The 25,998-nt window shown below is 37.6% G+C and overlaps 2 protein-coding genes across 2 annotated transcripts; one reads left to right on the top strand and one right to left on the bottom strand.

The window, feature by feature from the left end:
- Positions 1-4,007: 4,007 nt before the first annotated feature.
- rps29 (ribosomal protein S29) lies at positions 4,008-5,187 on the bottom strand. Its single transcript, XM_046836466.1, has 3 exons — positions 5,031-5,187; positions 4,517-4,616; positions 4,008-4,116 (listed from the first exon to the last, which is right to left on the bottom strand). The coding sequence occupies exons 1-3, from the start codon at positions 5,090-5,092 to the stop codon at positions 4,108-4,110; spliced, it is 171 nt and encodes a 56-aa protein (XP_046692422.1). The 5' UTR covers positions 5,093-5,187; the 3' UTR covers positions 4,008-4,107.
- Positions 5,188-13,670: 8,483 nt separating this feature from the next.
- LOC124377443 (alpha-1,6-mannosyl-glycoprotein 2-beta-N-acetylglucosaminyltransferase-like) lies at positions 13,671-17,257 on the top strand. Its single transcript, XM_046836928.1, is given in 3 exon segments — positions 13,671-13,892; positions 15,539-16,561; positions 16,564-17,257. Coding segments are annotated over 2 exon segments (1,338 nt in total). The 5' UTR covers positions 13,671-13,892; positions 15,539-15,777; the 3' UTR covers positions 17,118-17,257.
- Positions 17,258-25,998: the final 8,741 nt, after the last annotated feature.

Genomic DNA, 25,998 nt, shown 5'->3' with positions numbered 1-25,998 from the left:
TGAAACAGAAACACCATCCAGAGATGCTACGTAATCGGAAAGTTTACTTCTAGCTGCATGTGGTCCTAGTAAAAGTACTTCCGTCTTATCTGAGTTGAGCAGAAGAAAGTTATTAAGCATCCACTGTCTAATGTCCTTTACACACTTCTCAACATTGTTAAGCTGATCTCTCTCATCTGGCTTTGCTGAAATATACAGCTGTGTGTCATCAGCATAGCAATGGAAGCGAATCCCATGTTTATGAATAATTTCACCAAGAGGCAGCATATATAAAGAGAAAAGCAGTGGGCCTAAGACAGATCCTTGAGGAACACCAAACTTTACCTCATAGAGCGTGGAGAACTCACCATTTACATCCACAAACTGATAGCGATCAGTCAAATAAGACCTGAGCCAAGAGAGAGCTGTTCCTTTATTCCTACAACATTCTCAAGTCTAGCAAGCAGTATAGTGTGATCAATGGTGTCAAAAGCTGCACTAAGGTCGAGCAAAACAAGTAAGGAGACAAAACCCTGATCAGAGGCCAATAACAGGTCATTTACCACCTTAACTAGCGCCGTCTCTGTGCTATGATGAGGCCGAAATCCTGACTGATACATTTCAAAATGTTATTCATAAGCAGATGTGAGCATAACTGCTGTGCTACAACCTTTTCTAAAATTTTGGATATAAAGGGGAGATTTGATATCGGTCTGTAGTTGGACAACTGACATGGGTCAAGGTCAGGTTTCTTAATAAGGGGTGGATAACTGCCAGTTTGAAGGATTTGGTACATAACCAGTGCTAATGGAAGAGTTAATTATTTTTAAAACAGGTTTGATTACCTCTGGAGCTATCTGTTTAAAGAAACTAGTAGGCAAGGGATCGAGAATACAGGTTGATGATTTTGATGAGGAGATTAATGAAATTAAGTCACTCTCATGAATAGTAGTGAAGCTTTGTAATTGATTGTCTGCTATAATGACACTGCTGTCTACAGGGTTACTTGTAAAATAATTTGGATTTATATTAACCGTCTGGATTTCTTGCCTGATGTTTTCAATTTTATTATTAAAAAAGTTCATGAAATCATTACTACCTATTGATGGTGTGCATGTTAGCAGTGCTTTTATTCCCTGTTAATTTTGCTACCGTGCTGAATAAAAATCTAGGATTATGCTTGTTATTTTCTATGAGGGTGGAGAAATATGCTGATCTGGCAGCACTAAGAGATTTTCTATAATTTAGGAGGCTCTCCTTCCATGCTATTTGAAATACTGTTAATTTTGTTTGACGCCATTTACGTTCTAGTTTTCGAGTGTTCTGTTTTAAGGTGCGCGTATGATCATTATACCACTGTGCTAATTTTTTCTCCCTGATCATTTTGGTCTTAAGGGGAGCTACATCATCTAGAGTGTAACGTAACGTTGTTTCTAGATGTTCAGTGGCCCAGTCGAGCTCTGCGGGGTCTGACGGAGATCTATCTAATATCGTAATATCGGAAGATTATTAATAAAACGCGCTGCTGTAGCTGACGTGAAAGTATGCTTAACACGGTAACGTGGTGACGTAGAAATGCAATGACTAAGGCAAATTTTAAACGAGATTAGATAATGGTCTGAAATAGCTTCAGACTGTGGAATTATGACTAAGTTTTTTATTTTTAATCCAAATGTTAACAACAAGTCGAGAGTGTGTCCACCACTATGAGTGGGTCCTATAACATTCTGATTAATTCCGACTGAATCTAGAATGGACACAACTGCTGCTCTTAAGGAGTCTTCCTGATTATCAAAATGAATATTAAAGTCTCCAACAATTAATGCTTTGTCTAAAGAAGTAGCTAGATTTGTAATGAAATCTGCAAATTCTATCAGAAAATCAGAGTAGGGCCCTGGGGTCTATAAATAATAATTAGTGGAATTAACTGACTTGACCTGCTTTCAGACACTGAATATTTTATGTTGGTGTAGAGAACTTCAAATGTTTTACATTTGTGTTTAGTCTTTTGTGTGACGTTTAGATTATTATTATAAATAGCTGCTACTCCGCCTCCTCTGCCATTTAGACGGGGTTGGTGTATGTAACTATACCCAGGAGGACTCGCCTCATTTAATGCTACATATTCATTCGATTTAATCCACGTTTCTGTCAAACACATTATATTAAACTCCTGGTCGGTAATAATTTCGTTTATAGTCAGCGCTTTTGGCGTGAGAGATCTAATATTCAACAATCCTATTTTTAGATCAGAGGTGCTGGCTGTGCGTTCAGTCCTATTTAATTTAATGTTAATCAGGTTACTTAAACAGACTTTCTGATAATTCCTATATTTTGGTTTTGCTCGGGGGACAGACACAGTCTCAATATGGTGGATCCTGAGTGACGACTCTGTGCAGCTAGCAGACGGTCGGTTTAGCCTGTCTGTCTGCTCCCTGGCCTTGGCTCTAGACAGTCACTTGTTAACTAGTGCTGTTCTGAGACTATGACCTATACTACAAGAAATGAGAGCAGCACCTTCCCGGGTGGGATGGACACCGTCCCGTCCTAACAGGCCAGCCTTGCCCTCAAAAATGCTCCAATTATTAATGAGTATAACTTATGTACATGTGATTTTTTTTAATAAAAAATTTGCAAAGATTTCAAACAAACTTCAAGTTGGCTGTCATTATGGGCTATTGTTTATAGGATTTTGAGGAAATTCATTAATCGAATCTATTTAGGAATAAGGCTGTAACATAAAATGTGGAAAGATGAAAGCACTGTGAATACTTTCCAGATGCACTGTATATATTTATATGAGTATTGAGTGTTTGAGTTGAACTGTTACAATCTGAACTTAAACACACTCAATACTCGTTTCACTCATACACATCCGTGTCGTCAGCACCACCCATAAATAATAACTGTTTACATCTTGTTTTGCACCACTTTATTGCTGCTCTTGCACAAAAATTTGCTCATTTTCAGATACACTCGTAATAGCTCTCTTTTGCTCATTGAAGTGATTAATCTTATACAGTAGGTTTACTAGTCAATGCTATTGTGTTTTTTGTGGTTAGGAGAACATAATCTGTAGCTGTTTTCTGTATGTAGCACTACCTTGTGTGCTGTGTCTTCATGTTGTTTTATGTAGCATTAGGGTCCTGGAGAAATTTTGTCTCATTTCACTGTGCACTGCATCAGCTTTATATTGCTGAAATAAAAGCTTCTTAGCATTTTGTTTATATTATACATGCCAGACAATGCTCTTAACTCAAAATCAGATGTTTTTTTTTTTTAAATAGCACCCACCATGAAATGAGAAAATTGAGAGAATATGCGAACATAACGTAGGTATTAAGTTGTGCCGCCAGACTCGGGTTTTTAATTCGGTGTTAAATTATAAATTAAGGGGTCATTTGTATCTTGACCGCTTCACAAATGAAGGTCTACAGTAACGATCTAAACATTTACCCCAAATATTGTGCATAAATGCACTTGCATCATCTCCATTATAAACAGTGCACCTGGATTGTAGAGGACCATCTCTCAACAATCTAACATCCCTCTCAGCATTAGATGCCATTACTATACAAAATGTGGATTACAAATTGTCCCATTACAACCAAATAAGTCAAATAGTTCAAGATCAATATATGGTAATAAATTCCATTGGGAAATTGTATTTAACTTTGTACTTGAACTGTGACTTTCTGTACCTTTCATCTAAGTGTGTAAGTGCAGCAAGAAACTTAACTTTTAACATTTAACTTTGTTAAACAGTAGAAAATGCTTGAATAGCCAAATCAGTATGTACAGTTTTTCTACAAAGCTTGATTATAAAACTAAGCTTTATTCAGAGCTCAGGGATCCTTCTGTCTGCTCGTGTTGTGAGAGTATGGGGATGCTCACTTTCTGCCGAATTGCTAAACATTTTCTCTTGCTTTTACACATCAAGTCCTGGGTTTTGAGATTTTCCACCACAAACCTACTCTTACATTTAAACTAAACTTGATACCTTTCACCCTCAAATGAAAAACAACAGATTTAACCAGAAAACGTGTTTATTTGCATTTCAGTTGACTTTACAGCGAATGCCTGGAAGGATGGTGTTTCCACATGGCTCTGGTGTAGTCGTCAACATCTTTAATCCAACTGAAGAACACAAAAAAGTACTGTTAAAGCATTAATCCCATAACGCATATTACCCAGTACAAATTAAATCATTTAAGAATCAGGTAACTAATCAAAGCTTTTCACATTTCCATGTCAGAAAAACAGAACAAAACGTCAATTGTGGTCTTTTTTGAAAACTTCCATTGGTATTTCATCCCAAAAGGCACATTTGATGAGCTCCAAATTAGACTTGGGGTGGAAATGAGTGCTTCAGAACAAAACCAAAACAAACCAAAAGCAGCAACTTTAAGATGCAACATTATTTTGGAAGAAGCCAGTGGATGTTTCTGAACTATAAAACATGATTATGAAGTCGTAAAAAGTAAGTCAGGTGCCTCCACAAGGCACACAAACATCATGGAGTAAAAGGAGTACTTGCCTTCACAAAGCCGATGTCTTTTGCGTATTGTCTGAAGCACTGGCGGCACATGTTAAGCCCATATTTGCGGATCAGACCATGTCTGTTTGAGCACACACGGCTGTGGGGAAAATAAAACAAGAGGTTCAGGCTTTTAGAAAATAAATACATAAAGATTATAGAAAGAAATGGCGCCGTAACTCTGACCAGGAACATGCACTTCAACATGCATGAAGCCGGACAAATAAATCAGTAGATTTCAGCAAATAACTTTAACGAGGTTCTAAATGCGCAACAAAACCCGGATGCATTGACATTTCTTGTTTGTGTAAACACATTAACACCCGATAGAATGCAGCTCAGTAGTAATCGGTCAAACCCAAACCAGCCCGAGCCGCCATGTTGGAATGAGCGCAACATCCATGCGGTCTAAACACGCTCTTTTTGTAATGTGATTAAGTCACTGTGGCCTACAGGGAAAACGCTAGAGCAACGAAAACTACTTAAAAATATGTAAAATATCAGATTTACTGACCAGGATCGAGATCCCTGACCGAATTTTCTAGGGTGACTCCAGTAGAGCTGCTGATGGCCCATCTTGTCTCTTTCGCTCGGGATGTCGAAAAGGAAGGAAATGAACTACGCATGCGCGAATAAGACGGTCCTTCTTCTGGGCAATCAATGCTGATTTTACAAACGGGAATGTGATTGCTGCCCCTTTTGGTCATTTCGGATATTGCAAGATTATTTTATAATCGTTCAATTGGTTTTGTTTCTTTGTTTGTTTGTTTGTTTGTTTGTTTGTTTGTTTGTTTGTTTGTTTGTTTGCCTTTAGTTCAATTCAATTGGTGCTTAACAAAAAAACAAGTTTATTATTTCATGCAGCAAAAGTATTTCAACAATTTGCAGTTGTATTTTCTCAGTTTATCAGTTGTTGTTTTTTTTTTTCAAAATTGATACATGCTATCTAATGACAGCTGTATAATATGATTGATAAATAACTTATGGGTATAATATACCCTTATATATAACTTATGGGTATAATAGTATACCCTTATGGGTATACCTTATGGGTAAAATATGGGTATTATCAAATTTTTAGCTAAGGATAATTTATTTTAATCCATCTTTTTTCCTAGTTCCAGATAGCCCTATAGCTTTATTGTTGTAGTTTAATAGATACTATAAATACAGGTGTTAAAAGTTAGTAAATATTTTAGTACACAGTCCCAGCTATTGCAGTTAAAAATCATCAGAACCAAATATAAATAATTTAGTGTTCATGTTCTTAGTTTTGGCAAAGTCATTTAGCTTGATGCCAGGCAGATGAGGACCGGAAATAGAGGAAAACAGAAAAACTGATCAATTTGAAACACAACAGAAGGGTGAAGGAAACACTCACTGCGTCCAGTTTACCTTCTTTCTGTATAATTAAATTGTACAGAAATTATTGCACCAAAAGCCCAACAAAAATGACAATTTCGCTATGATATAAATCACATGCTGTTTGATAAATGTCTATATTTGACCTCTTTTACATCATACATTAATTAATTAATTAATTAATTAATTAATTAATTTATTTATTTATTTATTTATTTATTTATTTATTTATTTTTGTTTTACCTTTTAATTATTTTACGCATCTTAGACAGGAGCAGTACCATTTCTTACCACCAGAGGACTCTATTGAGAACGTAAAATATATTTACTAATTAATTCTTAATATAAAATCATACATTTAATACAGTTAAAACGGTTCAATGCTTCAAGTATTTATCTATTTATCATTATTAAATACACTGTAGTTGTAATGCTGGAACATGTTCAGGTTTGTTAGTTCCAGGAAAATTAAAATGCAACTGTGGATGTGATTGTGAGGTGTCCACAAATCTTATTTATATTGCATAGCTTTAAATTCCTTTTATTTTTTTATTAAATATCAAAACCTTAAAAATTGCTAAATGGGAATAACTTGTTTTTAATAGAGAAACAGTGGTACATAAAAAACACTTGAATTAGACCCTTGAGAGTTCCTCCAGTAGGACAACCGAAGGATGCATAAGGGGAAATTGTTGTATTAAAAAGGTATAACCTATACTCTTTATAAGCACAGAATTTACACTGATATAAGTTTTATTTTTTAATTTATTTGAAAAGGAGCTCTAAAATACTGTAGCTTGAGGATGTAATCAAATCACAACCACACTGGCTGTCATGATATTTCACTTTAAATCTAGATTAGGTTTACTAATAATTATTAAGAGGTTAGCTATAAAGTTAGCTATAATAGTAATATTTAGTATACACACACACACACACACACACACACACACACACACACACACACACACACACATATATATATATATATATATATATATATATATATATATATATATATATATATATATATATATATATATATATATATATATATATATATATATATATATATATATATATATATATATATATATATATATATATTTATTACTATATATAGTAATATTTATTAGTTATCTTAAAATTCCATCTCTCATGTCTTTATTTTATCAAATTTGACAGGTTAAGTTTAAATCCAGGATACAAGTTATTGGTTTCATTGATAAATATATACAGTATAATATGTAATGATTGTTGGAGACAGACTGTAAAGTATTTGAAATGTAAAGTAACATACTCAGTGTAACATAATAATAACAACATTTTGAATCGATATGTCTAATGCAGGGGTGTCAAACTCAGGCCCGGTGTAATTATATTTGGTCCGCGAGATCATATCAAATGTGTATTAGAGCTGCCCGCCAGTATATAACGCATACACCGCTAATACTACAAATCCCAGAATGCTTTGTTAGTGCGTTGGCGCGTCAGTCGAGACCGCTGAAAAAATCCGCCTATTCAGCGCTGAATTTACACGGAGATTTACCGACTTTGAAGCCCAGAAATGCAGATTTGAACTGCTCAGTAATCCGTTTGTGGTTGACGTGGAAAGCGCACCAACCAACCTCCAAATGGATCTGATTGAACTCCAGTGTAGAGACACGCTCAAGTCAAAGTACGACTCTGTGTGTGCTGCACAGTTTCCATGTTTCCTCCTCGAAACACTGCTCCAACTCCGTGCCCAAGCTGCTCAAATCCTCTCTGTGTTCACCAGCACATATCTGTGTGTGTAACTGTTCTCTTTAATGAAGATGAACAAAACACCACTCAGGAGTCTCACTGATGAACACCTTCACTCAATCCTGAGGATCTCCTCAACTCAGAGCCTAAACTCAGACATTGATGCACATTGGCTTGAACCAATGTGCATCAGAGTAAATCAGAGTGTAAAAACTGAGCTTGAATGAATGATGTCTTTATGCACTTTTTCTACTCCAAGGCATGGACTGGTAATAGTTGAAAGATTGCTTTTTTTAAGTAAAGGAAATTATTATTTTTGGTTGTGTTGTTGGCCTGTATAAAAAAGATTTACATTATAAAGAAATTTGAAATCCTACAGAGAGAGGGAGACATAATAAGAAACAAATACCACTGATGTGTGTTTTATTTTAAATTTAATTTCTCATGTGTTCGTAATATTAAACTTTGGTTGTTCCAGATTCAATGTTTATGCAAAACTACAGTTTGTTTCCATATGAAAAGGTTCAACATTACACATCTGGAGAGACGGAAAACATGCACAATTGCAGTCAATTTTTCAAAAAATATTGAGTTTGGCCCCGTCCCAGGTTTTAATTTTGGCCCACTGTGAATTTGAGTTTGACACCCCTGACCTAATGGATTTATTTAATATTGCAACCCTGCAACCTTGGACTTATTTGGTGAATATTATTATTTGCACTGCCTAACTTTTATATATCCTGCACAAAGTGTATATTTAAAGTCTCTATCTGTATTATTTACTTTATAATTAAGTTTTATAGGTTTTTTTGTATTTTACAGCACCACCACAACATGACAAATTCCTTGTACTGTGCATGCAATCAATGACACTTGGCAATAAATGTGATTCTGATTTGGATTGGATTCAAACGTAGAACAGTTTGTACTATGTAGGTAAAAGAACTAAAGTAAATTTTTGTTAAGATAATATTAATGGAAACCCGTTTTGGCAGTAATGTCATATTAAATGACAATTGCTTGACAAATTCCCCTCACTACACTGGTACTTCACTTCACTGCCTGTTCTCTGCATTTTCATTTGTGTAACTATGTCAGAAATGTGCTGCTTTGTAACACAAACCCGGAGTTAGAGTGCACACGAACTCTTTATTTATGCATGGTGATCGTAAAAAGCAAATATTCTGGCCACTTTTAAGCTCACTTGCTGCTTTCACATTCACACATGCAAATCTCAATGCTCTGTACAACTTAATATCAAACCCGGGATCCTGGAGCTGTGAGGTGGCAATACTTCTTTTGCCCTCAAATGCATTCCTCAATTGCTCAACTAGTTGTAGCTTAATTTTTTCAAAGTATAGGTTTTAGTAAAATAATACGACTGTCCTTTTTGCTGCTCCTTCCCTACTGAACATGTTTACAGTAAAGATTTGCGGAGCAATCCTGAAGTATTGATACTTGCATTACTCAGGTGTTTAGCAGCAGATCGTACCCAGATACTTCTATCAAACCATTTCACTCCAATGGTTCCATATCTGTATTCATTTACACAGTGCTTATTACTTATATTTATTACTCATTTTGCTAAAAAAAATATACATTTGATTTTAAAGATCTTAAATAGTCTGTTTTTTATTACATGAATTTGCACAAGAAACACACTGATCTACAGTGAGTGAGCTTTTGTCCCAAAAATAAACGTGGAATTGGGCTCTAAGTGTGATAGAGTGAAAAGCATTAACTAATGTTTGTGAGTTGATTTGATATTTTAGTATAAAATCTTAAATACAGTTGAAATCCTAGAATCATATATTTACCTGCCAAGTCGAAGCATTTGATTCATAAGCATAATAAAGCGTGTGCTGGATTTGAACCTTTTAAATAAAAATATGTATAAGAAAAGGTGTAACGTGACCACGATATTCTGCATGGCAATGTGTGGTTATAATAATCAAAACCAAACCAGCCTTATGCTTCTTTAAGAAAACAAAATGGCTCGTCTAGGTAGGAACATTTATTATTTTATTAGCTCACATGTACTTCTATTGAAACTTTTTATAGACCTATTAAGTTTCATTCAGAGGATCTGATTTGGCTACGACATATATGCAGTAGTCAGCTATTTTATCTGGGTTTGTGTGTGTGTGTGTGTGTGTGTGTGTGTGTGTGTGTGTGTGTGTGTGTGTGTGTGTGTGTGTGTGTGTGTGTGTGTGTTCGTTTGTCTTTATGACTTCATATTTGAAGGTCCATTATGATCAAAGAACAGATTTTAGCCCACAACGTGTCTCATCTGTCTGTCTTTTAGCTATGTTGTGTACATTTGATTGCGTAATCGAACTGTCCTCCCGATTTTTAAACTCATGTTGATCATCTGATAAAGTTCAATGTACCCTCTTGACACAACTTGCTTCAACTTAGAATTTTAACGTCTTAATCAAATAGGGCCAAAGATATTCCAGATGTTGAATTTTTTCACAATTATTCAAATGTCCTGTCGCTGTGTTTGTTAAGTGTTTCAATTAGTGGCTTACTGTTCTGTAACATCAACTAGGACCCAAAAACTGCAAATACATAACATTAACTTTCTCTCATTTCTTCACAGAAGTTTCACTTGGGTTCCCTCACTGGTTATTACTGATACCACTCTTCTTAATTGTCTGTAGAATGAGAAGCAGTGTTTGAGTTTCTCAAAAATTCAATCCTAAAACAGAAGTGAGAAATGTTACTGGTTTTACATAGCAGACTGAAGATCACACGTCAGCCAGCATTATCTCAGTCATTCTTAAAGCGGGGCGTACACAAGACAGTGTTTTTGACATTGACATGCAACAGGAGAAGGAGTGCAAATGAGTCTAAATAAATGCATTTTTATTCCGTAATGTCAGTCACAGATGATTGTTGTTGTATGTGGTGTTTAAATCATATTTCAGGAAATAAAAAGAGTTACACAGAGTGTAGACTTTTTTATACAATTGTCTTATTTTGGTTGGTATATATCTAATCTAATGTATCTCAAATATATTCTCAGTGACTCTTGATTATACCATACAGATGCATTTTGAAGGAATTGACAAAGGCAGGAATTAGCCAGAGGGATGCAGAAGTAAAATCACTGGATGATCTGTTCAATCAGTATATGTTCATATATTTTGAATGGATGCCAGACAGTAGGAGCACTCATGGCATGAATTTGTTTTTTGCTCAATTAATATGTAATCTATTGTCAACCAATATTGTCGAATTAATATCACTGACATTACACTGTACTGACTGTTCAATTGAGAATAAGTTAGTGGGGGATGCATTTTCTCCAGAATCCTGTCTGGCTAGACCTGTTTTGTTTTACTATAGCAACTATGCAATTGAGCAAACAAAGCTAACGTTCATTTTGGCGAGAGGGTGGGACCAGGAGAGAAGGGGTGGGTGACAACTGTCAAGTCAAGTGGCTTCTATTGTCATTTCTACTACACACAGTGGTACACAGTAAAAACGAGACAACGTTCCTCCAGAACCCTGGTGCTAGACTAAACAACAACATAGAGCTACAACACAACACAAGCTATGTAAAGTGCATAGAGTGCAAACAGTGCAGATGATAAACAGTACAGACAGACAGACAGACAGACAACACAAGACACAAAACCCAAGATAGCGCCGACCAGTAAACCTACTGTATACTTCGATTAAACAGTACTGTGCGAGGAGAACTGTAAAAACTGGGAGTATATATAAACAGACACAATGCAGTGCAAAAAACAGCAGTAGCAGCAGTCAAGAGGTGCAAAAAAACAGCATGTAAAGTGTATAATACAGTCAAATTGTTTCTCCTTGCTATAACAAACTAATCTGTAGAGAGTTCCACAACAGTAGATGTAACAGAAACCATTAAACAGCATAATTTATCATTGAATAATAAATAGTAGGGGGTGGTAGAATAGTGTTTAAAGCTCTGATTTAGGTTTACTGATTAAGGTTTGGGTTCAAAGCTGAGCACTGCCAAGCTACCACTGTTGGGCCCTTAACCCTCCTTGCTCAAGGGATGCTGTATCATGGCTGACCCTTCACTCTGACCCCAACTTTCTAACAAGCTTGGAAATGTACTGTAATGTATGTATGACAAATAAAGGCTCTTATTCTTACTCACTTAAATCAAACCCATAATGTGTTTGCAGACGAATAAAACACTTGGTGAATGGGAAGACTCCAGGATGATACTGTGGTGCTTTTTACCTTTTAAAATGTACATAATTGTGTGTTTTTGTCATGCATTAAATATCATTTTGTGGTACACAGCCAATTCAAAGAGGTGCTGAATGTGTGATTAGATCCAGCACACACTTGTAGCAGCAATGAGCACAACTTTTTTCAAGTCTTTGTGTTGACTATGTTTTTAGTTCATGTCTGGCTATAATTCTTCTTGGCACCACAACCCTGAATCCTGTAAGTTTTTTTTTACCTGTTATTTTACCTTTGTTATTGGATTCGCTATTGATAAGAATTGGTCAAGACAGTACGAACATGAACACTCGGGCCAGGTTATCCCAGCTTCTCATTGATTGTTAACAAAATGCTCTGTAGTGTATCATTTATTCATTCGTTCATTGAAAACACATTCCAGAAATAGTACTGCACCTAATATATTGGTCCTACAAACCCACTACCATGCTGTTCCAGTGTCAGTCTTACTGCTTTAATGAGTATGATACAACACCCAAATAAGTGAGTGGAGCGACAGGTTGTGGATAGTAATGATGCCACGTGGCAGGAATAATTAAAATAAAATGGCCAGTGGGTGTAGCCATGCTCGGCGTGATCATGCTCGGTGTAAATCCAGGCTAAGTGTGACAAAGCTCAGTGTAAAGCCAGGCTCAGTGTGATCAGGCTCGGTGTGACCATGCTCGTTGTAAAGCCATACTTGGTGTGTGACCTTGTTTGGTGTATCCATGCTTGGTGTGACCATGCTTTTGTAAAGCCATGCTTAGTGTAGAACCAGGCTCAGACTGACCATGCTCGGTGTAAAGCTATGCTTGGTGTAGAGCCATTCTTGGTGTGCCCATGCTCAGTGTAGAGCTAGTTTCAGTGCTCATGGAGTTGAAAATTAGCATTTGCTATAAACTTTTTATGTAGCATTTCAGTGACAAGCTTGCTTTGACACTATGTATGTTGCATTGTCCCTGTCAAATAAATAAAATGAAATGAAATGAAATTAAATGAGTGTGACCATGCTTAGTGTAGAGCCAGGCTCAGTGTGACCATGCTCAGTGTAGAGCCAGGCTCAGTGTGACCATGCTCAATGTGACCATGTTTGGTGTAGAGCCAGGCTCAGTGTGACCATGCTCAATATGACCATGCTCGGTGTAGAGCCAGGCTCAATGTGACCATGCTCGGTGTGACCATGCTCGGTGTGAACATGCTCGGTGTAGGACCAGGCTCGGTGTAGGACCATGCTCGGTGTAGAACCAGGCTCGGTGTAGGACCATGCTCGGTGTGAACATGCTCGGTGTAGAACCAGGCTCGGTGTGGACCATGCTCGGTGTGAACATGCTCGGTGTAGGACCAGGCTCGGTGTAGGACCATGCTCGGTGTAGAGCCAGGCTCGGTGTAGGAACATGCTCGGTGTAGGACCAGGCTCGGTGTAGGACCATGCTCGGTGTAGAACCAGGCTCGGTGTAGGACCATGCTCGGTGTGAACATGCTCGGTGTAGAACCAGGCTCGGTGTAGGACCATGCTCGGTGTGAACATGCTCGGTGTAGGACCAGGCTCGGTGTAGGACCATGCTCGGTGTAGAGCCAGGCTCGGTGTAGGACCATGCTTGGTGTAGAACCAGGCTCGGTGTAGGACCATGCTCGGTGTAGAACCAGGCTCGGTGTAGGACCATGCTCGGTGTGAACATGCTCAGTGTAGGACCAGGCTCGGTGTAGGACCATGCTCGGTGTAGGACCATGCTCGGTGTAGAGCCAGGCTTGGTATAGCCACACTCAGTGTACTGATGCGGATCAAGTGGCCCTCCAGTGTGAATTTGAGCTTGGCTCTGACATCACCGCTGTCATAACACAGAAAGCCGCCTCCGGAGGTGTGATGCATTATGGGAAAGAGATAGTCAGCGAGTACGGTTTTACCAAGCTCATGTCTATGATCCAGCCCGGGTGTATGTTTTATTACCTTCACCGAAGCTGAAGGAACAGGAAAAAGATCGCAGAAATGGACTGAAAATAAACGACCAGCTCCATCTCGCTGCTATGACAGCCGCAGTGCACAACCACGTCAGCTGTAAGTAACACACACACACACACACAAAAGCGGAGGGAGAGGACGTGGACGTGTATGTGTGTGTGTGCATAAGTGTGTGTGTCGAAATGCAGAACTGGTTGCGACACATTTTTTTCTCCATGAGACTTGTTCTTCCTGCTTCGTTGCTTCCTGTCTATAGCTATAGCGTTACCTCGCGGTGCACATCTGCTCACCGAACTACCGAGATGCTAATGATCTCATTAGCTCGCTCGTGTCCCTGTTCACGTCGTAATTAAAGAGTAGCCCAAAAAAACAAGAATATCTCGATCTTATTAAATGAATGCACGTTTGCTGTGTAAAACGGAATGGGCGGCTGTGCTGTATAACGTCGGCTTTAATGACATTCAACCAGTTTAGCACGCTAGCTCGCTAACTTCCTGGTTAGTTGAGGCAGCTGGACTCGACGCTGGTCCTCCGTGAACAGGTCAGTGTGCTCCTCAATCAGCTTCTCTTCACCATATTTAACAAGTCTTCAGCTTTCTCTTTATTTTACTGTGTCTCGTTTTATATATACATTCATACAGTACATGTCAAAAGTTTTGGGAACGCCTTCACCTTCTAATGTTTTTGTTGTACTTTACAGTGTACATTAATGCTGAAGACATTCAAACCATTACAGAACACAAGGAATGATGTAGTAAACAAACTCATGGCATAGGGAAAGGTTCTCCAAAAAAATCTTGAGAAGTTGCATGTTGACTGCTTTTCCTTTACACTGCAGTGCAACTCATTCCAGAGCATTTCAACTGTAGATCAGGTGATTGTGGAGACCAGTTCATCTGATTCAGCACTTTATCATTGTCCATGTATAAGATATATACAGACATACATACATATATAATGCTAGTGTATGTCGTTGTTAGTGTTTCGCTCACACGCATCTGTTGCCTTTGAATCCTTTGGGTCTCAATGCTTTAGGTTTCTGTGTCTGAGTTTTACAGACACCCATATGGGAAGGCAGGAACATTGTAAAATAATTTTTCAACCCCCGGCACAGGTTATGGGTTGTTGCTTTTCAGGCTTTACCTTTCAACACACTAACTTTTTTCAACTGTCGCATGGTTACGGATAAATTATTAAAATGTATTCACTTTATACAATGAATTCTTCGCTGTTCTGTATGTAGCTGGTTTACTAAGCTACTATTATGTTTGTGTATCTCAATCAATGATGATCGGTCTATAATAAGTTATAGTTATATATGATAATATAATTGTCTATAATAAGAATTGATCTTTCTATTAAGCTCATCATCAGAGATCATTAATGTGTAACATTCTCATAACATGTTTGTAAGAACTCAGTAACTTACCCCTGAAAGCGTTGTTTCTCTCACATGGCACTTTTTAAATGTAGTCTGTCTTTTTCCAAGCTTCAAAACCAGTACTTGGTTTTATTTTAATTTGGATTATATTATTCAGATGTAACGTTAATTAAATTTATTAACAATTGCGATATCGGTTGCATAGTTCAATCAGTGTAATGCGTTCATTTAACTTCAAAATGTTTAATCAGCTGTTAGTTATGAGTTTGATTAATTTGCTCCCTTGTTTTTGTTAAACTGGGAAAGTAAATCTGGTGTCACTGAAATTAAAATAGCCTCTTGTGTTATTTCTGCTCCACAGATTTTAAGATGCAACTATCCTGCCACTGAGCACAATGCCTTGTGGAATTCCTCCTCGGCAACTCTGATATCTCATGGTAGCATTCCAAAATTAGAGACCTTCGGATAAATGTTAATTTTTCGGCAAAAGGATTGCTAGTCAATCTGGAGCACATACCATTTTTGAACAACAAATCTACCATCCAGGTTTTTTTTTTAACAGTCATTGATTTTTAATATCCCACCGGGTGAAAGCTTATCATGAGATTCCGAATTTACAAGAGGAAAGTGGTGATCCTGACTCTGGTGGTCCTAATCTGCGGATTTGCCGTTTGGAGCAGTGGGAAACAGAAAAGAGGAAATCCTGTTTTTCCTAAAGAAGTGGAGGCTGTAAAGAAAAGCAGCATTAGTAGTCTGGCACAGGTCACAGCGTCAGTAACCCGGAAACCAGGCAATGACACGCTTCCAGAAAAACAAGTTTTACTCAAACCTTTGACAGATAATTCCACTCTGGTGTACCGGGGGATTGTGTTCCAAATCAACTTTGACCAGACCTTAAGGAATGAGGAGAAGTTCAAGTCAAAACGCCAGAAGGACGACCTGGTAGTAGTAATTCAGGTTCACAATCGACCAGAGTACCTGAGGTTGCTTGTAGAAAGCTTGAGAAAGGCAAAAGGCATTGAGAATGTCCTACTTATATTCAGCCATGACTTCTGGTCGCCAGAGATTAACAGTATAGTTTCATCGATCGACTTCTGCCTTGTCCTTCAGATATTCTTTCCTTTTAGCATCCAGCTGTATCCTCAAGAGTTTCCAGGGAATGACCCTAGAGACTGCCCTAGAGACATTTCCAAGAAAGACGCCTTAAAACTCGGCTGCATAAATGCAGAGTACCCTGACTCTTTTGGCCATTACCGTGAGGCGAAATTTTCCCAAACAAAACACCATTGGTGGTGGAAATTACATTTCGTCTGGGAGAGGGTCCGTGCGCTGAAGGATCACAAAGGATTGGTGCTTCTTATCGAGGAGGACCACTACTTAGCCCCAGATTTTACCATCTTCTCAAGCTGATGACCTCTCTAAAGAAGGAGCAGTGTGCTGACTGTGACATTATTTCGTTAGGGAGTTACGGGCACATCGGTTATGCCAGCAAAGCCAACCGCGTTGAGGTGAAGGTCTGGAAATCCACAGAGCACAACATGGGCATGGCCATGGACAGGGACACATACCAAAAACTCATCCGGTGCACAGAAGCCTTCTGCACCTACGATGATTACAACTGGGACTGGTCCCTTCAGCATCTAACTGTGAACTGTCTGCCCACTTTCTGGAAGGTCATGGTGAGTGAAGCTCCCCGTATCTTTCACGCTGGGGATTGTGGCATGCACCATAAGAAGTCCACATGTATGCCCATTAATCAAAAGAGAAAGGTAGAAAGTATACTTCAGAGCAGCACAAACCAGCTGTTCCCAAAAAATCTGCTCATCACAAAGAGACTGCCTGCATCTGGGGCTGGTGGAGTTGCCCCTCATGTCAAAAATGGAGGATGGGGTGATATCAGGGACCATGAACTCTGCAAGAGCTATCTTCGGTTACAGTGACCTTATATTGTTTTTTGTTTGTTGGTTTGTTTTTCATTTTCTTTTGCATCCTCTAATGAAAGCCTTTACAAATTCTTAATGGACTACTTCTTTATATTGCCTGTTTTGTTGAAATATTCCAAATAAAAAGGTATATGGGATTGGAGTTTGGTGATTTGTTTAAGCACAAGAAAAGAAAACTGGTGCTGATAGAACAAATTAGTGAACAAATGAATATCTTTGCAGCTGACTTGTTTAAGAACACAATATGTAGTTAATGGACACACTGCTTAACACATGTAGAAGGCAATTTTGAAAGACAAACATTTCCAATAATGGAGGTGAACCTACATGTATTTTGTCACCTCTTGGGTTCGACATCATCTTTATAACAGCACACCAGCTCATATTTCCATCAAGGCGGCAGATACTTGCATAATTCTGGCCTATTTAAATCCCTTGGCTTTTTCTTGCAACTAAATGAGGTCCTTTGAGACACCCTGTCCCATTTCCGTGAGCTACAGCTTAGCCATGTTATAGTTCTTCATGTCCTCATTGTTCTAGTTATGTGTGAAAAAGGCAGCCAATTACTTTCCAATTAATATGTTATACTACAGTGCAATAGGGTTGATTTTTGTCCCACAGTTGTGAGGACCTAAATAATTAAAACAAAGTTTTCCTACTCCAGTCTGAGCGTAGTACCAGAGTATTGAGTTTTTTTTTTTCTATTAAAACCTTCCAACATTTCAAAGTCCAAATTGCTTCATTGCAGGTTTTGTGGACTGAATGCCGTATGGGCGAAGGTCAACCCAGTGAGCACATGTTACCTGTAACATATTTACATGCTGAGACTTGCTTTTTTTTTCTATATCATTGTACAATGAGGATTTTTATTGTTGGCATCTTGTGGTACAATCTGAACAAGAATATTGCATGCAATGTTATTGCAGATTTAATTTGTGTTTTTTATTAGCAGTTCTTAGGCATCTTTCTTAAATGATTTATCTGTTGCCTAGCTCTATGTTTGTCACTTTGGTGGCTAACTGACAAGATTATAATTGTGTGTGTGTGTGTGTGTGTGTGTGTGTGTGTGTGTGTGTGTGTGTGTGTGTGTGTGTGTGTGTGTGTGTGTGTGGCACTTACACTTAGTGGGCACATTTGGTGGTATGATTTAAATAGCTGCATTCACAAGAACAGTTGAGTCACGTACACAGCCTTGTGGGTTGTAACGGATAAAGGGGTGTATTATCACAAGTAGAACTTGCACTATTCTCTGATAAGTAAAAATGTTTATAGAACAAATTTAACAATTGAAAAATAATTTTAAGGTCAGTATTTATAAAATAATAAATATTTGATAATATTTGGTACAACTAAAACGTTTGAACAATGTTCCTTCACAGTGTTGGTGTCACATCAGTAGGTACACTGGTAATAGTTTGAGCTATGAAGTGCGATAATGAAATTCATAATCTTGACGTATTCTGGAAGTTGCTTGTAGGATAAAAGCGTATAAAATGGTAAAGTATACTAAAGGTTATCGCATCACAGATCTCAAGAATAATAGAACAAGAACAGACAAGTCACATCACTGCAATTCCTTTGAGCTTATGGTTAGCGAACACTTTTGGAAATGGAATTTGAGATTAGTGCAAAGATTTCAATGAGGTAACATGACTTTTTTTTATTGATTCAGTCTGAAATTTAGATAACCGATGTCCTTTTTTTGAACTCAGTTGTTCAGTTGAGCCCTTTGTTATGAATCGTGTGGTTTACTCTTTCAAGGGAATAAACCTCAGGATAAAGAAGTCCACCTGTCTCCATCGATACACAGCAGTCTTAACACGGTTCCTTTATTGGGGTTGCCCTGTCCCTTTATCCTTTCACATATTCATGCACCAATCACTTTAATGGGAACATCTTTACATCTGCTAATCATGTGCAGCATGAAATGTATGAAATGCTGCTGAGACAAGTCAAGAGCTTCAATTACTGTGCGTATCGTGTATCACAATAGGGGAAAGGTGTCTGAGTGTTTCTGATTTTACTGTTGCTTGGTTGTTGGTGCCTGACAGGCTGGGTGTGAATATCACAGAAACTGCTGACGTCTTGAGATTCTCATGTAAAGCATTAGAATTTGCATAGCTTGGGGGTGTTGGGGGTGGGGGGTGAGTATCAGGTGCAGGTGAAAAAGCTTTGTGGTCAGAAAAGACTGGCCACACTGTTTGGAGTTGGCAGAAAAGCTATGGTAACTTAAATAAGCACACTGTTTTGTTTAAAAGAATGTATATGTATATATTATTTGGTCATGTCAGCCAAAAACAGGAGGCCAAAATATAATCTGGACTGTGTCTCTCAACAGACACCCAAAAGTGTTAAACACAGATATTTGAGGAAAAAATTAGATATGTAAACTGCTCATTGTTTTGGACATGCTGTATTGGAAAAAAGACACAACAGGCCCTCAGGCATCCTTGGCAATCCAGACAGGTAGGTTAGTATAATTCATTTGAAAGTTGACTGCCAGAAAAGATGACGTACATTTTAGCACAGCAAAAATCTTTCCATATTCTAGATTATAAAAATGTTAAGGTCTGCTATAATACAGCAACCTCGGACTAGAGATTTCAAAGCCGCACTCAAGAGCCCAACAGAGGCAGCATTGTTATTAGTTCTCACTCTCTGGTGTTTTGTATTGTTTTATAGAGTATAATCACACTGATGATGTCACCCAAATGAGGATGGGTTCCCCTTTTAAGTCTGGTTCCTCTCAAGGTTTCTTCCTCATAACATCTAATTGCCACAGTCGCCATGGCTGCTCATCAGGGATAAATACACATTGTTCACCTTAACTGTTAAATTCTGTAAAGCTGCTTTGAGACAATGTCTGTTGTGAAAAGCGCTATAGAAATAAACTTCACTTGACTTGATTGTAGTGGTGAGGCTTGAACCCTCAGCCTTGTGATCCGTAACCCAGAGGCTTAACTTTGGCAGCTTTTATAAGATATATATAAAATATATTATATTTATATATACTGTATATAGTATTGATTATGTCATGCCGAAAGAAGTTGCCTTTGCTTGTGCCTGTAACAGGTTTAGAGATTTTTCCCACTCAGTATGGGTGTATTCAAATTCACATTTTATTTATAACATACACATTTATACAGAGTATGACGTATAGTGAAATGCTTTTTACAACTGTCCAACTTGTAGACATGAAAGAAATACAGTATAAGAAAAAAAAAGTAAGTAATGTAAAAAAAAAATAATAATTAAAAACTATATAAAAAATGTCCACCTTGGTGCCTGAGTATCTGCTGCTTAAGAAATGAAAAAGACATGGGAAACCAGTGTAACATACACACATGCACAGGTGCAACACAAATAAAGGACAAAACACCAAATTTCATTATACTTCTACATATTGCCTAAAATAGAGACCAGAATGAATAATGGCCAGAATTATTAATGTGTTGAATTTTGTGTTCATCAAATACCCACAAAAGCACTTATCCAGAGCAAAGATTATTTTATGATTGATACCATGATTAAGTGCATAGCAGTGAAAAGCGTTAGATATGTATGCGTGTGTTGAGATGTTTCGGGCTGCCGTTAGCCTTCTGATGCCTTATTATGCATTCTGTATATCTGAGTTACCAGAAGGAGAAAACATTGGGTCACCGTGTTTTGTCGATAAGGCCTGTTAGGGTAAAGAAGCAGAGACTCTGAGATACGTTTGACCCTGAGTGGTGCCTATAAGGATAACACTGGGAAGGATGTGCAGGGAGAACACTGTGAACATTGTGAGTAGGAGCTGCATTAGGAAAAGAATGTCTTTTGTAACTAATAGATAATTATGTAAATTGTGTGGAGCGCAAATAACTCAGTACTATATTTAGAAAGCTGGAATATTTATGGATTTGCTTCCAAACTATCATGAATAAAGAAGAAGCCTCATGAAGAGATTCTGTCTCCAGCTCTCTCTTTTATTAAAGACTGCCAAACAGTTATCAGATACTTTAATTAAGCTTGTTATTTTAATAATTAATATATTACCCAGTCCTCTACACGATACAAGTTCAATCTTAAATCAATAGTTCAATAATTTACAATTCCTCAGAATCTGCTGATACTCCACAGTACAATTCAATTCAGTAGCCTCTAAATATGTGACTAGTTTTGATGATGTCGAAAAGGACTGTTTTATGTATGAGAACTATGTGCAAATTATTCTGCTAGGATATGAAAAATGTATAGATTAGATTGAAATATGAATGATTTAATTCTATACAGATTGTATACATTCACTTCAAAAACTCAGGTACACACAAGTGGATAAATTTCATGTGTGCGTATCCCAAAGTCACCGCTAGAGGGTGTGCGATACATAGTGTGCAATAGCATAGTAATTATTGTTTTAATGATATGCAAAATCATTTTTTTTAGAATGTCACTCGTTTTCATTAACCAGTCATAATGCTGCATGAAGTGTTCACCTAATACACACCAGCAATCTCCAAATCCATGCAAGAATTCATTCCTGGACATGGATCGTAATCACTAGGTTCGAGGTGGCTTGGTTTTAAAAGGTCAGATGTTAGTCAAAAGATGACCGATCCCTTTCACCACCTTCAAACTTTTCACTATACTAAATATAAGGATTATGAAAAGCTTCGGCTGAACACAACGTGCCTGCAGCAGACAGGGTGATGTTAAAAAGAATAAAATTTAACTTTGGCATTATTTAGCAAGAAAGTTCCATCTGAAAGAAAAAAAGCGACAGATGGCAAGATAACAAATGCTGTCACTAATTACATTGCCAGGTATTTGGTACCAGTTCAAGTTTTTAAGAGAGATGCCTGGGAGAAAATACTTCAGTGAAACAGAGCTGGCTAAATTGTGCGAGTCGTGTCGCCAAACTCTTGTGCACCAGGTGCAAAAGGTTTTGCATTTTGCTCGTTTTTCGTACTGCACAGTTTACTTTAGTGATTTTTGTTGGTATTTAAATGCTTCAGTTTTAAATAAAAAATACACTGTCCTTCAATACACCAACCAGGCATACCATTATGACATTAAAACATTATGACCGGTGAGTAAAAAAACAAGGATTATCTCTTCATCATGGCACCTGTTAGTGGGTGGGATATATATCAAAATAAATATATATATCAAAATAAATATTTTGTCCTTAAAATTGATGTGTTAGAAGCAGGGCCAAATTGTGATGTCTAGACGACTGGGTTAGAGCATCTCCAAAACTGCAGCTCTTGTGGGATGTTTCTGGTCTGCAGTGATCAGTATCTAACAAAAGTGCTCCAATGAAGGAACAGTGGTGAACCGGCGACAGGGTCATGGGCGGCGTGGGGAGCGAAGGCTGGCTAGTTGAATTTTAAGCTTCAGTTTTACATTTTGCATATCATTTGCATGTAATTTGCAAAAATGTAAAACAGCTTACAAACAAACCAAAGTGCTTAGACTGAATGTAGTTTGTGTGGCTGCAGGATGAGGCTCCAGTATGAGATTGTAAAACCTCTCACCTAACCCTTGCTAATACTCAACAGCTGAATCTTCCAGCACCTTAGTGAACAAACCTCATTCTGTCATGATATACCATTACAGTATATTTGCTGTAAATCTAAAAAATATCAGTGATTGTACTCCACTGATCTAGTGTTGTACATGCATATGAATTTGTGTCTGGAGAGTGTTGTGTATTTTATTACTGTTTGTAGAGTCCAATAATTCCCAAAGCCAACATGTAAACAGACTTCATTATGGCATCAGATGAGGCAAATCAGCCCATCAACCATCAAATATGTTGGAAGAGAAATCTGAAAGTAAAAATAAAATGCCCTTTTAAAACCTACAACACAAGGTAAATGATGCAAATATAATTTCAATCTTGCCACTGTCTTTCAATTTCAAGTCAAATCAAAGATCTTCTGAAGCCAATTGCTGTTTAATGCATGAAGTGAAAAGTAATGTACAGTCAGCATTGTAGTACTTAAGTCCGGTGTTTAAATATCTGTACTTCTTTTTTTTATTCTACATAATACTTTTGACTTGATTTACTCCAAAATAAAAAAGAAAAATCGAGTAAATTTAGTTACAAGTAATAAGAAGGCTTTAAATAAAGTAATAAAGTAATAAGTCGGCTTTTAATATCAGACAGCTTCAAGAAATTGAGGTAAATTCCTAAGAGTCAGATTTGACAGAAAAAACAAGATCCATCTCACTCTAATCTATTTGCTGTCACATACAGTATGAATTTTTTATCAGGCCAGCTTCTATTGTGTCAGCTGGGTCTGTTTGCGTTTCCACAGTATTCATACTGAGCGCATAGGAATAAAGCTGTTGTCAGCCAACTGCCCAGAGATGATGTTTTATTGACATCGTTATTGCTGCTTAACCATAATATTAAATGGGAGGACTACAATCTAATAATAAACATTAAGTGGGTGTCTGACCAGTACTTCATGGCAGAGCATTATTTTTTTTCTCTTTGATCAGACACAACCCCAACAACAGCATCTGCTTTTCCTCAGCAGGTTCAAGCATCCACACTACATATCCATATATTTCTACAATGTGTTTCCCCCTGCTAAAGTCCTACAAGTATTTCAGTTTTGCAGGTTAATCGGCTCATCAGCTAAATTAACAAGGTGGAACGTGACTGAACTGAGTGTGGTAGAATAGGTAAATGTTAAACTTTAAACTAAAGTTATACAAAACAGGGGCATTCAATGGCAATGACCAGAAAAAAACCCTTGTCTATGTCTAATGGCAAAATGATGCATGCTTCATATGTTCGTACCAGTAACAATACCAGAGTGTTAGCTCAGTAGTTACGATGGCAAGCCAAACCCTCAACTGCTCAGCTGTATAAAATGAAATGATTGTCGGTCTGGATAAGGGTGTCTGCTAAATGCAATGTAAATGTACCTACCAGAGAACTAAACAAAAGCATTATGCATGTTTATATATATGCTGAATCAAATGTGGAGGGAATGTGGTTGTGTATTCAGATATTGAATATTTCCTCCCACCACATGAAAAAAAAAGAGCTGTTGAATTAAAGAAGAAGAAGCCTGGGGCTACTTTCCACTAGACTGAGCTGTTAGTGTAAAAAACAAAAGGAAATTACATCACCACTTCTGTCTGTCTGTCTGTCTGTCTGTCTGTCTGTCTGTCTGTCTGTCTATCTATCTATCTATCTATCTATCTATCTATCTATCTATCTATCTATCTATCTATCTATCTATCTATCTATCTATCTATCTATCTATCTATCTATCTATCTATCTATCTGTCTATCTATCTATCTATCTATCTAGTAGTATATAGTGGTAGGATATGTTGCTGCCATCTACTGTGCACATGTGTGTTTTGCATGAATGAGGAATCCTAATTGTGTAGTAAAACTCTATGTAATGGTACGGTGGCCAAGAAGTGCAACAAATCAGAAAACACAATTAAAAAAAATCCATGAAAAAACTAGCAAATTATGGTCACGATGAGTAATAAAAACCAAAATAAAAAAAAATAAGAAAGCACAACGACAAATCAGATAAATCTGAAAAGGTATAGTTTGCGAATGGAATTCTTACCGCTGATTGGACGAGACACCTGTCACTCAGGACATACAGGGCGTGTAAGATAAACAGAAATTGTGCATCTAATTTTGTTTCTTGTGTGATTTTGTGCTTACTTCAAAACCATTTTCCCAATATTGTAACTTAAATGTAAAATAAATAAACGTTTCCATTCACACACGAATCGACTTTCTACTTCCTGTATGTCTTGAGTGACAGATGTCTCGTCCAATCAGCGGTAAGTGTTTCGGGGGATTATAGCTGCCTTTTCTCTATTTGTTGTAGTTATTATTTTCTCAACAAGATTTTGGAAAGGGAGAGGATGCCTGAGGAATGGAGAAGGAGTATGCTGGTACAGATTTTAAAAAATTAGGGAGATGTGCAGACCTGCAGTAACTACAGGGAAATAAAGCTGATCAGTCACACCATGAAGTTATGGGAAAGAGTAGTGGAAGCCTGGCTGAGAGAAGAGGTGACCATCTGTGAGCAACAGTATGGTTTTATACCGAGGAAGAGCACTACAGACGCAATGTTTTCTTTGAGAATGTTGATGGAGAAGTATAGAGAAGGTCAGAAGGAGTTGCATTGTGTGTTTGTGGATTTCGAGAAAGCGTACGACAGGGTGCCGAGAGAGGAGTTGTGGTATTGTAAGAGGAAATCAGGTGTGTCAGAGAACTATGTGAGGGTGGTCCAGGACATGTATGAGGACAGTGTAACAGAAGTGAAGTGTGCAGTAGGAATGACAGACTGGTTTAAGGTGGAGGTTGGACTGCATCAAGGATCAGCTTTGAGCCCTTTCCTGTTTGCAGCGGTGATGGACAGGTTGACGGACGAGGTCAGACAAGTGTCTTCGTGGACTATGATGTTTGGGGAAGATATTGTGATTAGTGGTGAGAGTATAGAGCAGGTGGAGAAGAGCCTGGAGAGGTACGCACTGGAAATGGGAATGAAAGTCAGTAGGAGTGTGTGAATGAGATGGAGGGCAGTGGAGTGGCACAGTTGCAGGGAGAAGAGGAGGTGAAGGTGGATGAGTCTAGGTATCTGGGATCAACAGTGCACAGTAATGGAGAGTGTGTTAGAGAAGTAAAGAAAAGAGAGAAATCAAATTTCATTAACAATTACTGTATTGAAATTCTATGATTGATTTCTCACAGCAGAAAGTTATAATAACACGTTATTAAACATATTACATATTAAATGATCATAACTGAAAGACATTGCTAAAATGAATGTAAATTTGGTGTATTTTAACATTGTATATGAAATGTTTTAATGTATTTTATACTTGTACGTTAAACATAGGTTGG

Source organism: Silurus meridionalis, chromosome 23 (genome assembly GCF_014805685.1).
Source record: "Silurus meridionalis isolate SWU-2019-XX chromosome 23, ASM1480568v1, whole genome shotgun sequence".
Lineage (NCBI taxonomy): Eukaryota > Metazoa > Chordata > Actinopteri > Siluriformes > Siluridae > Silurus > Silurus meridionalis.
Note: the sequence above shows the minus strand (reverse complement) of the source record. Positions and strands in the feature narration are given on the sequence as shown.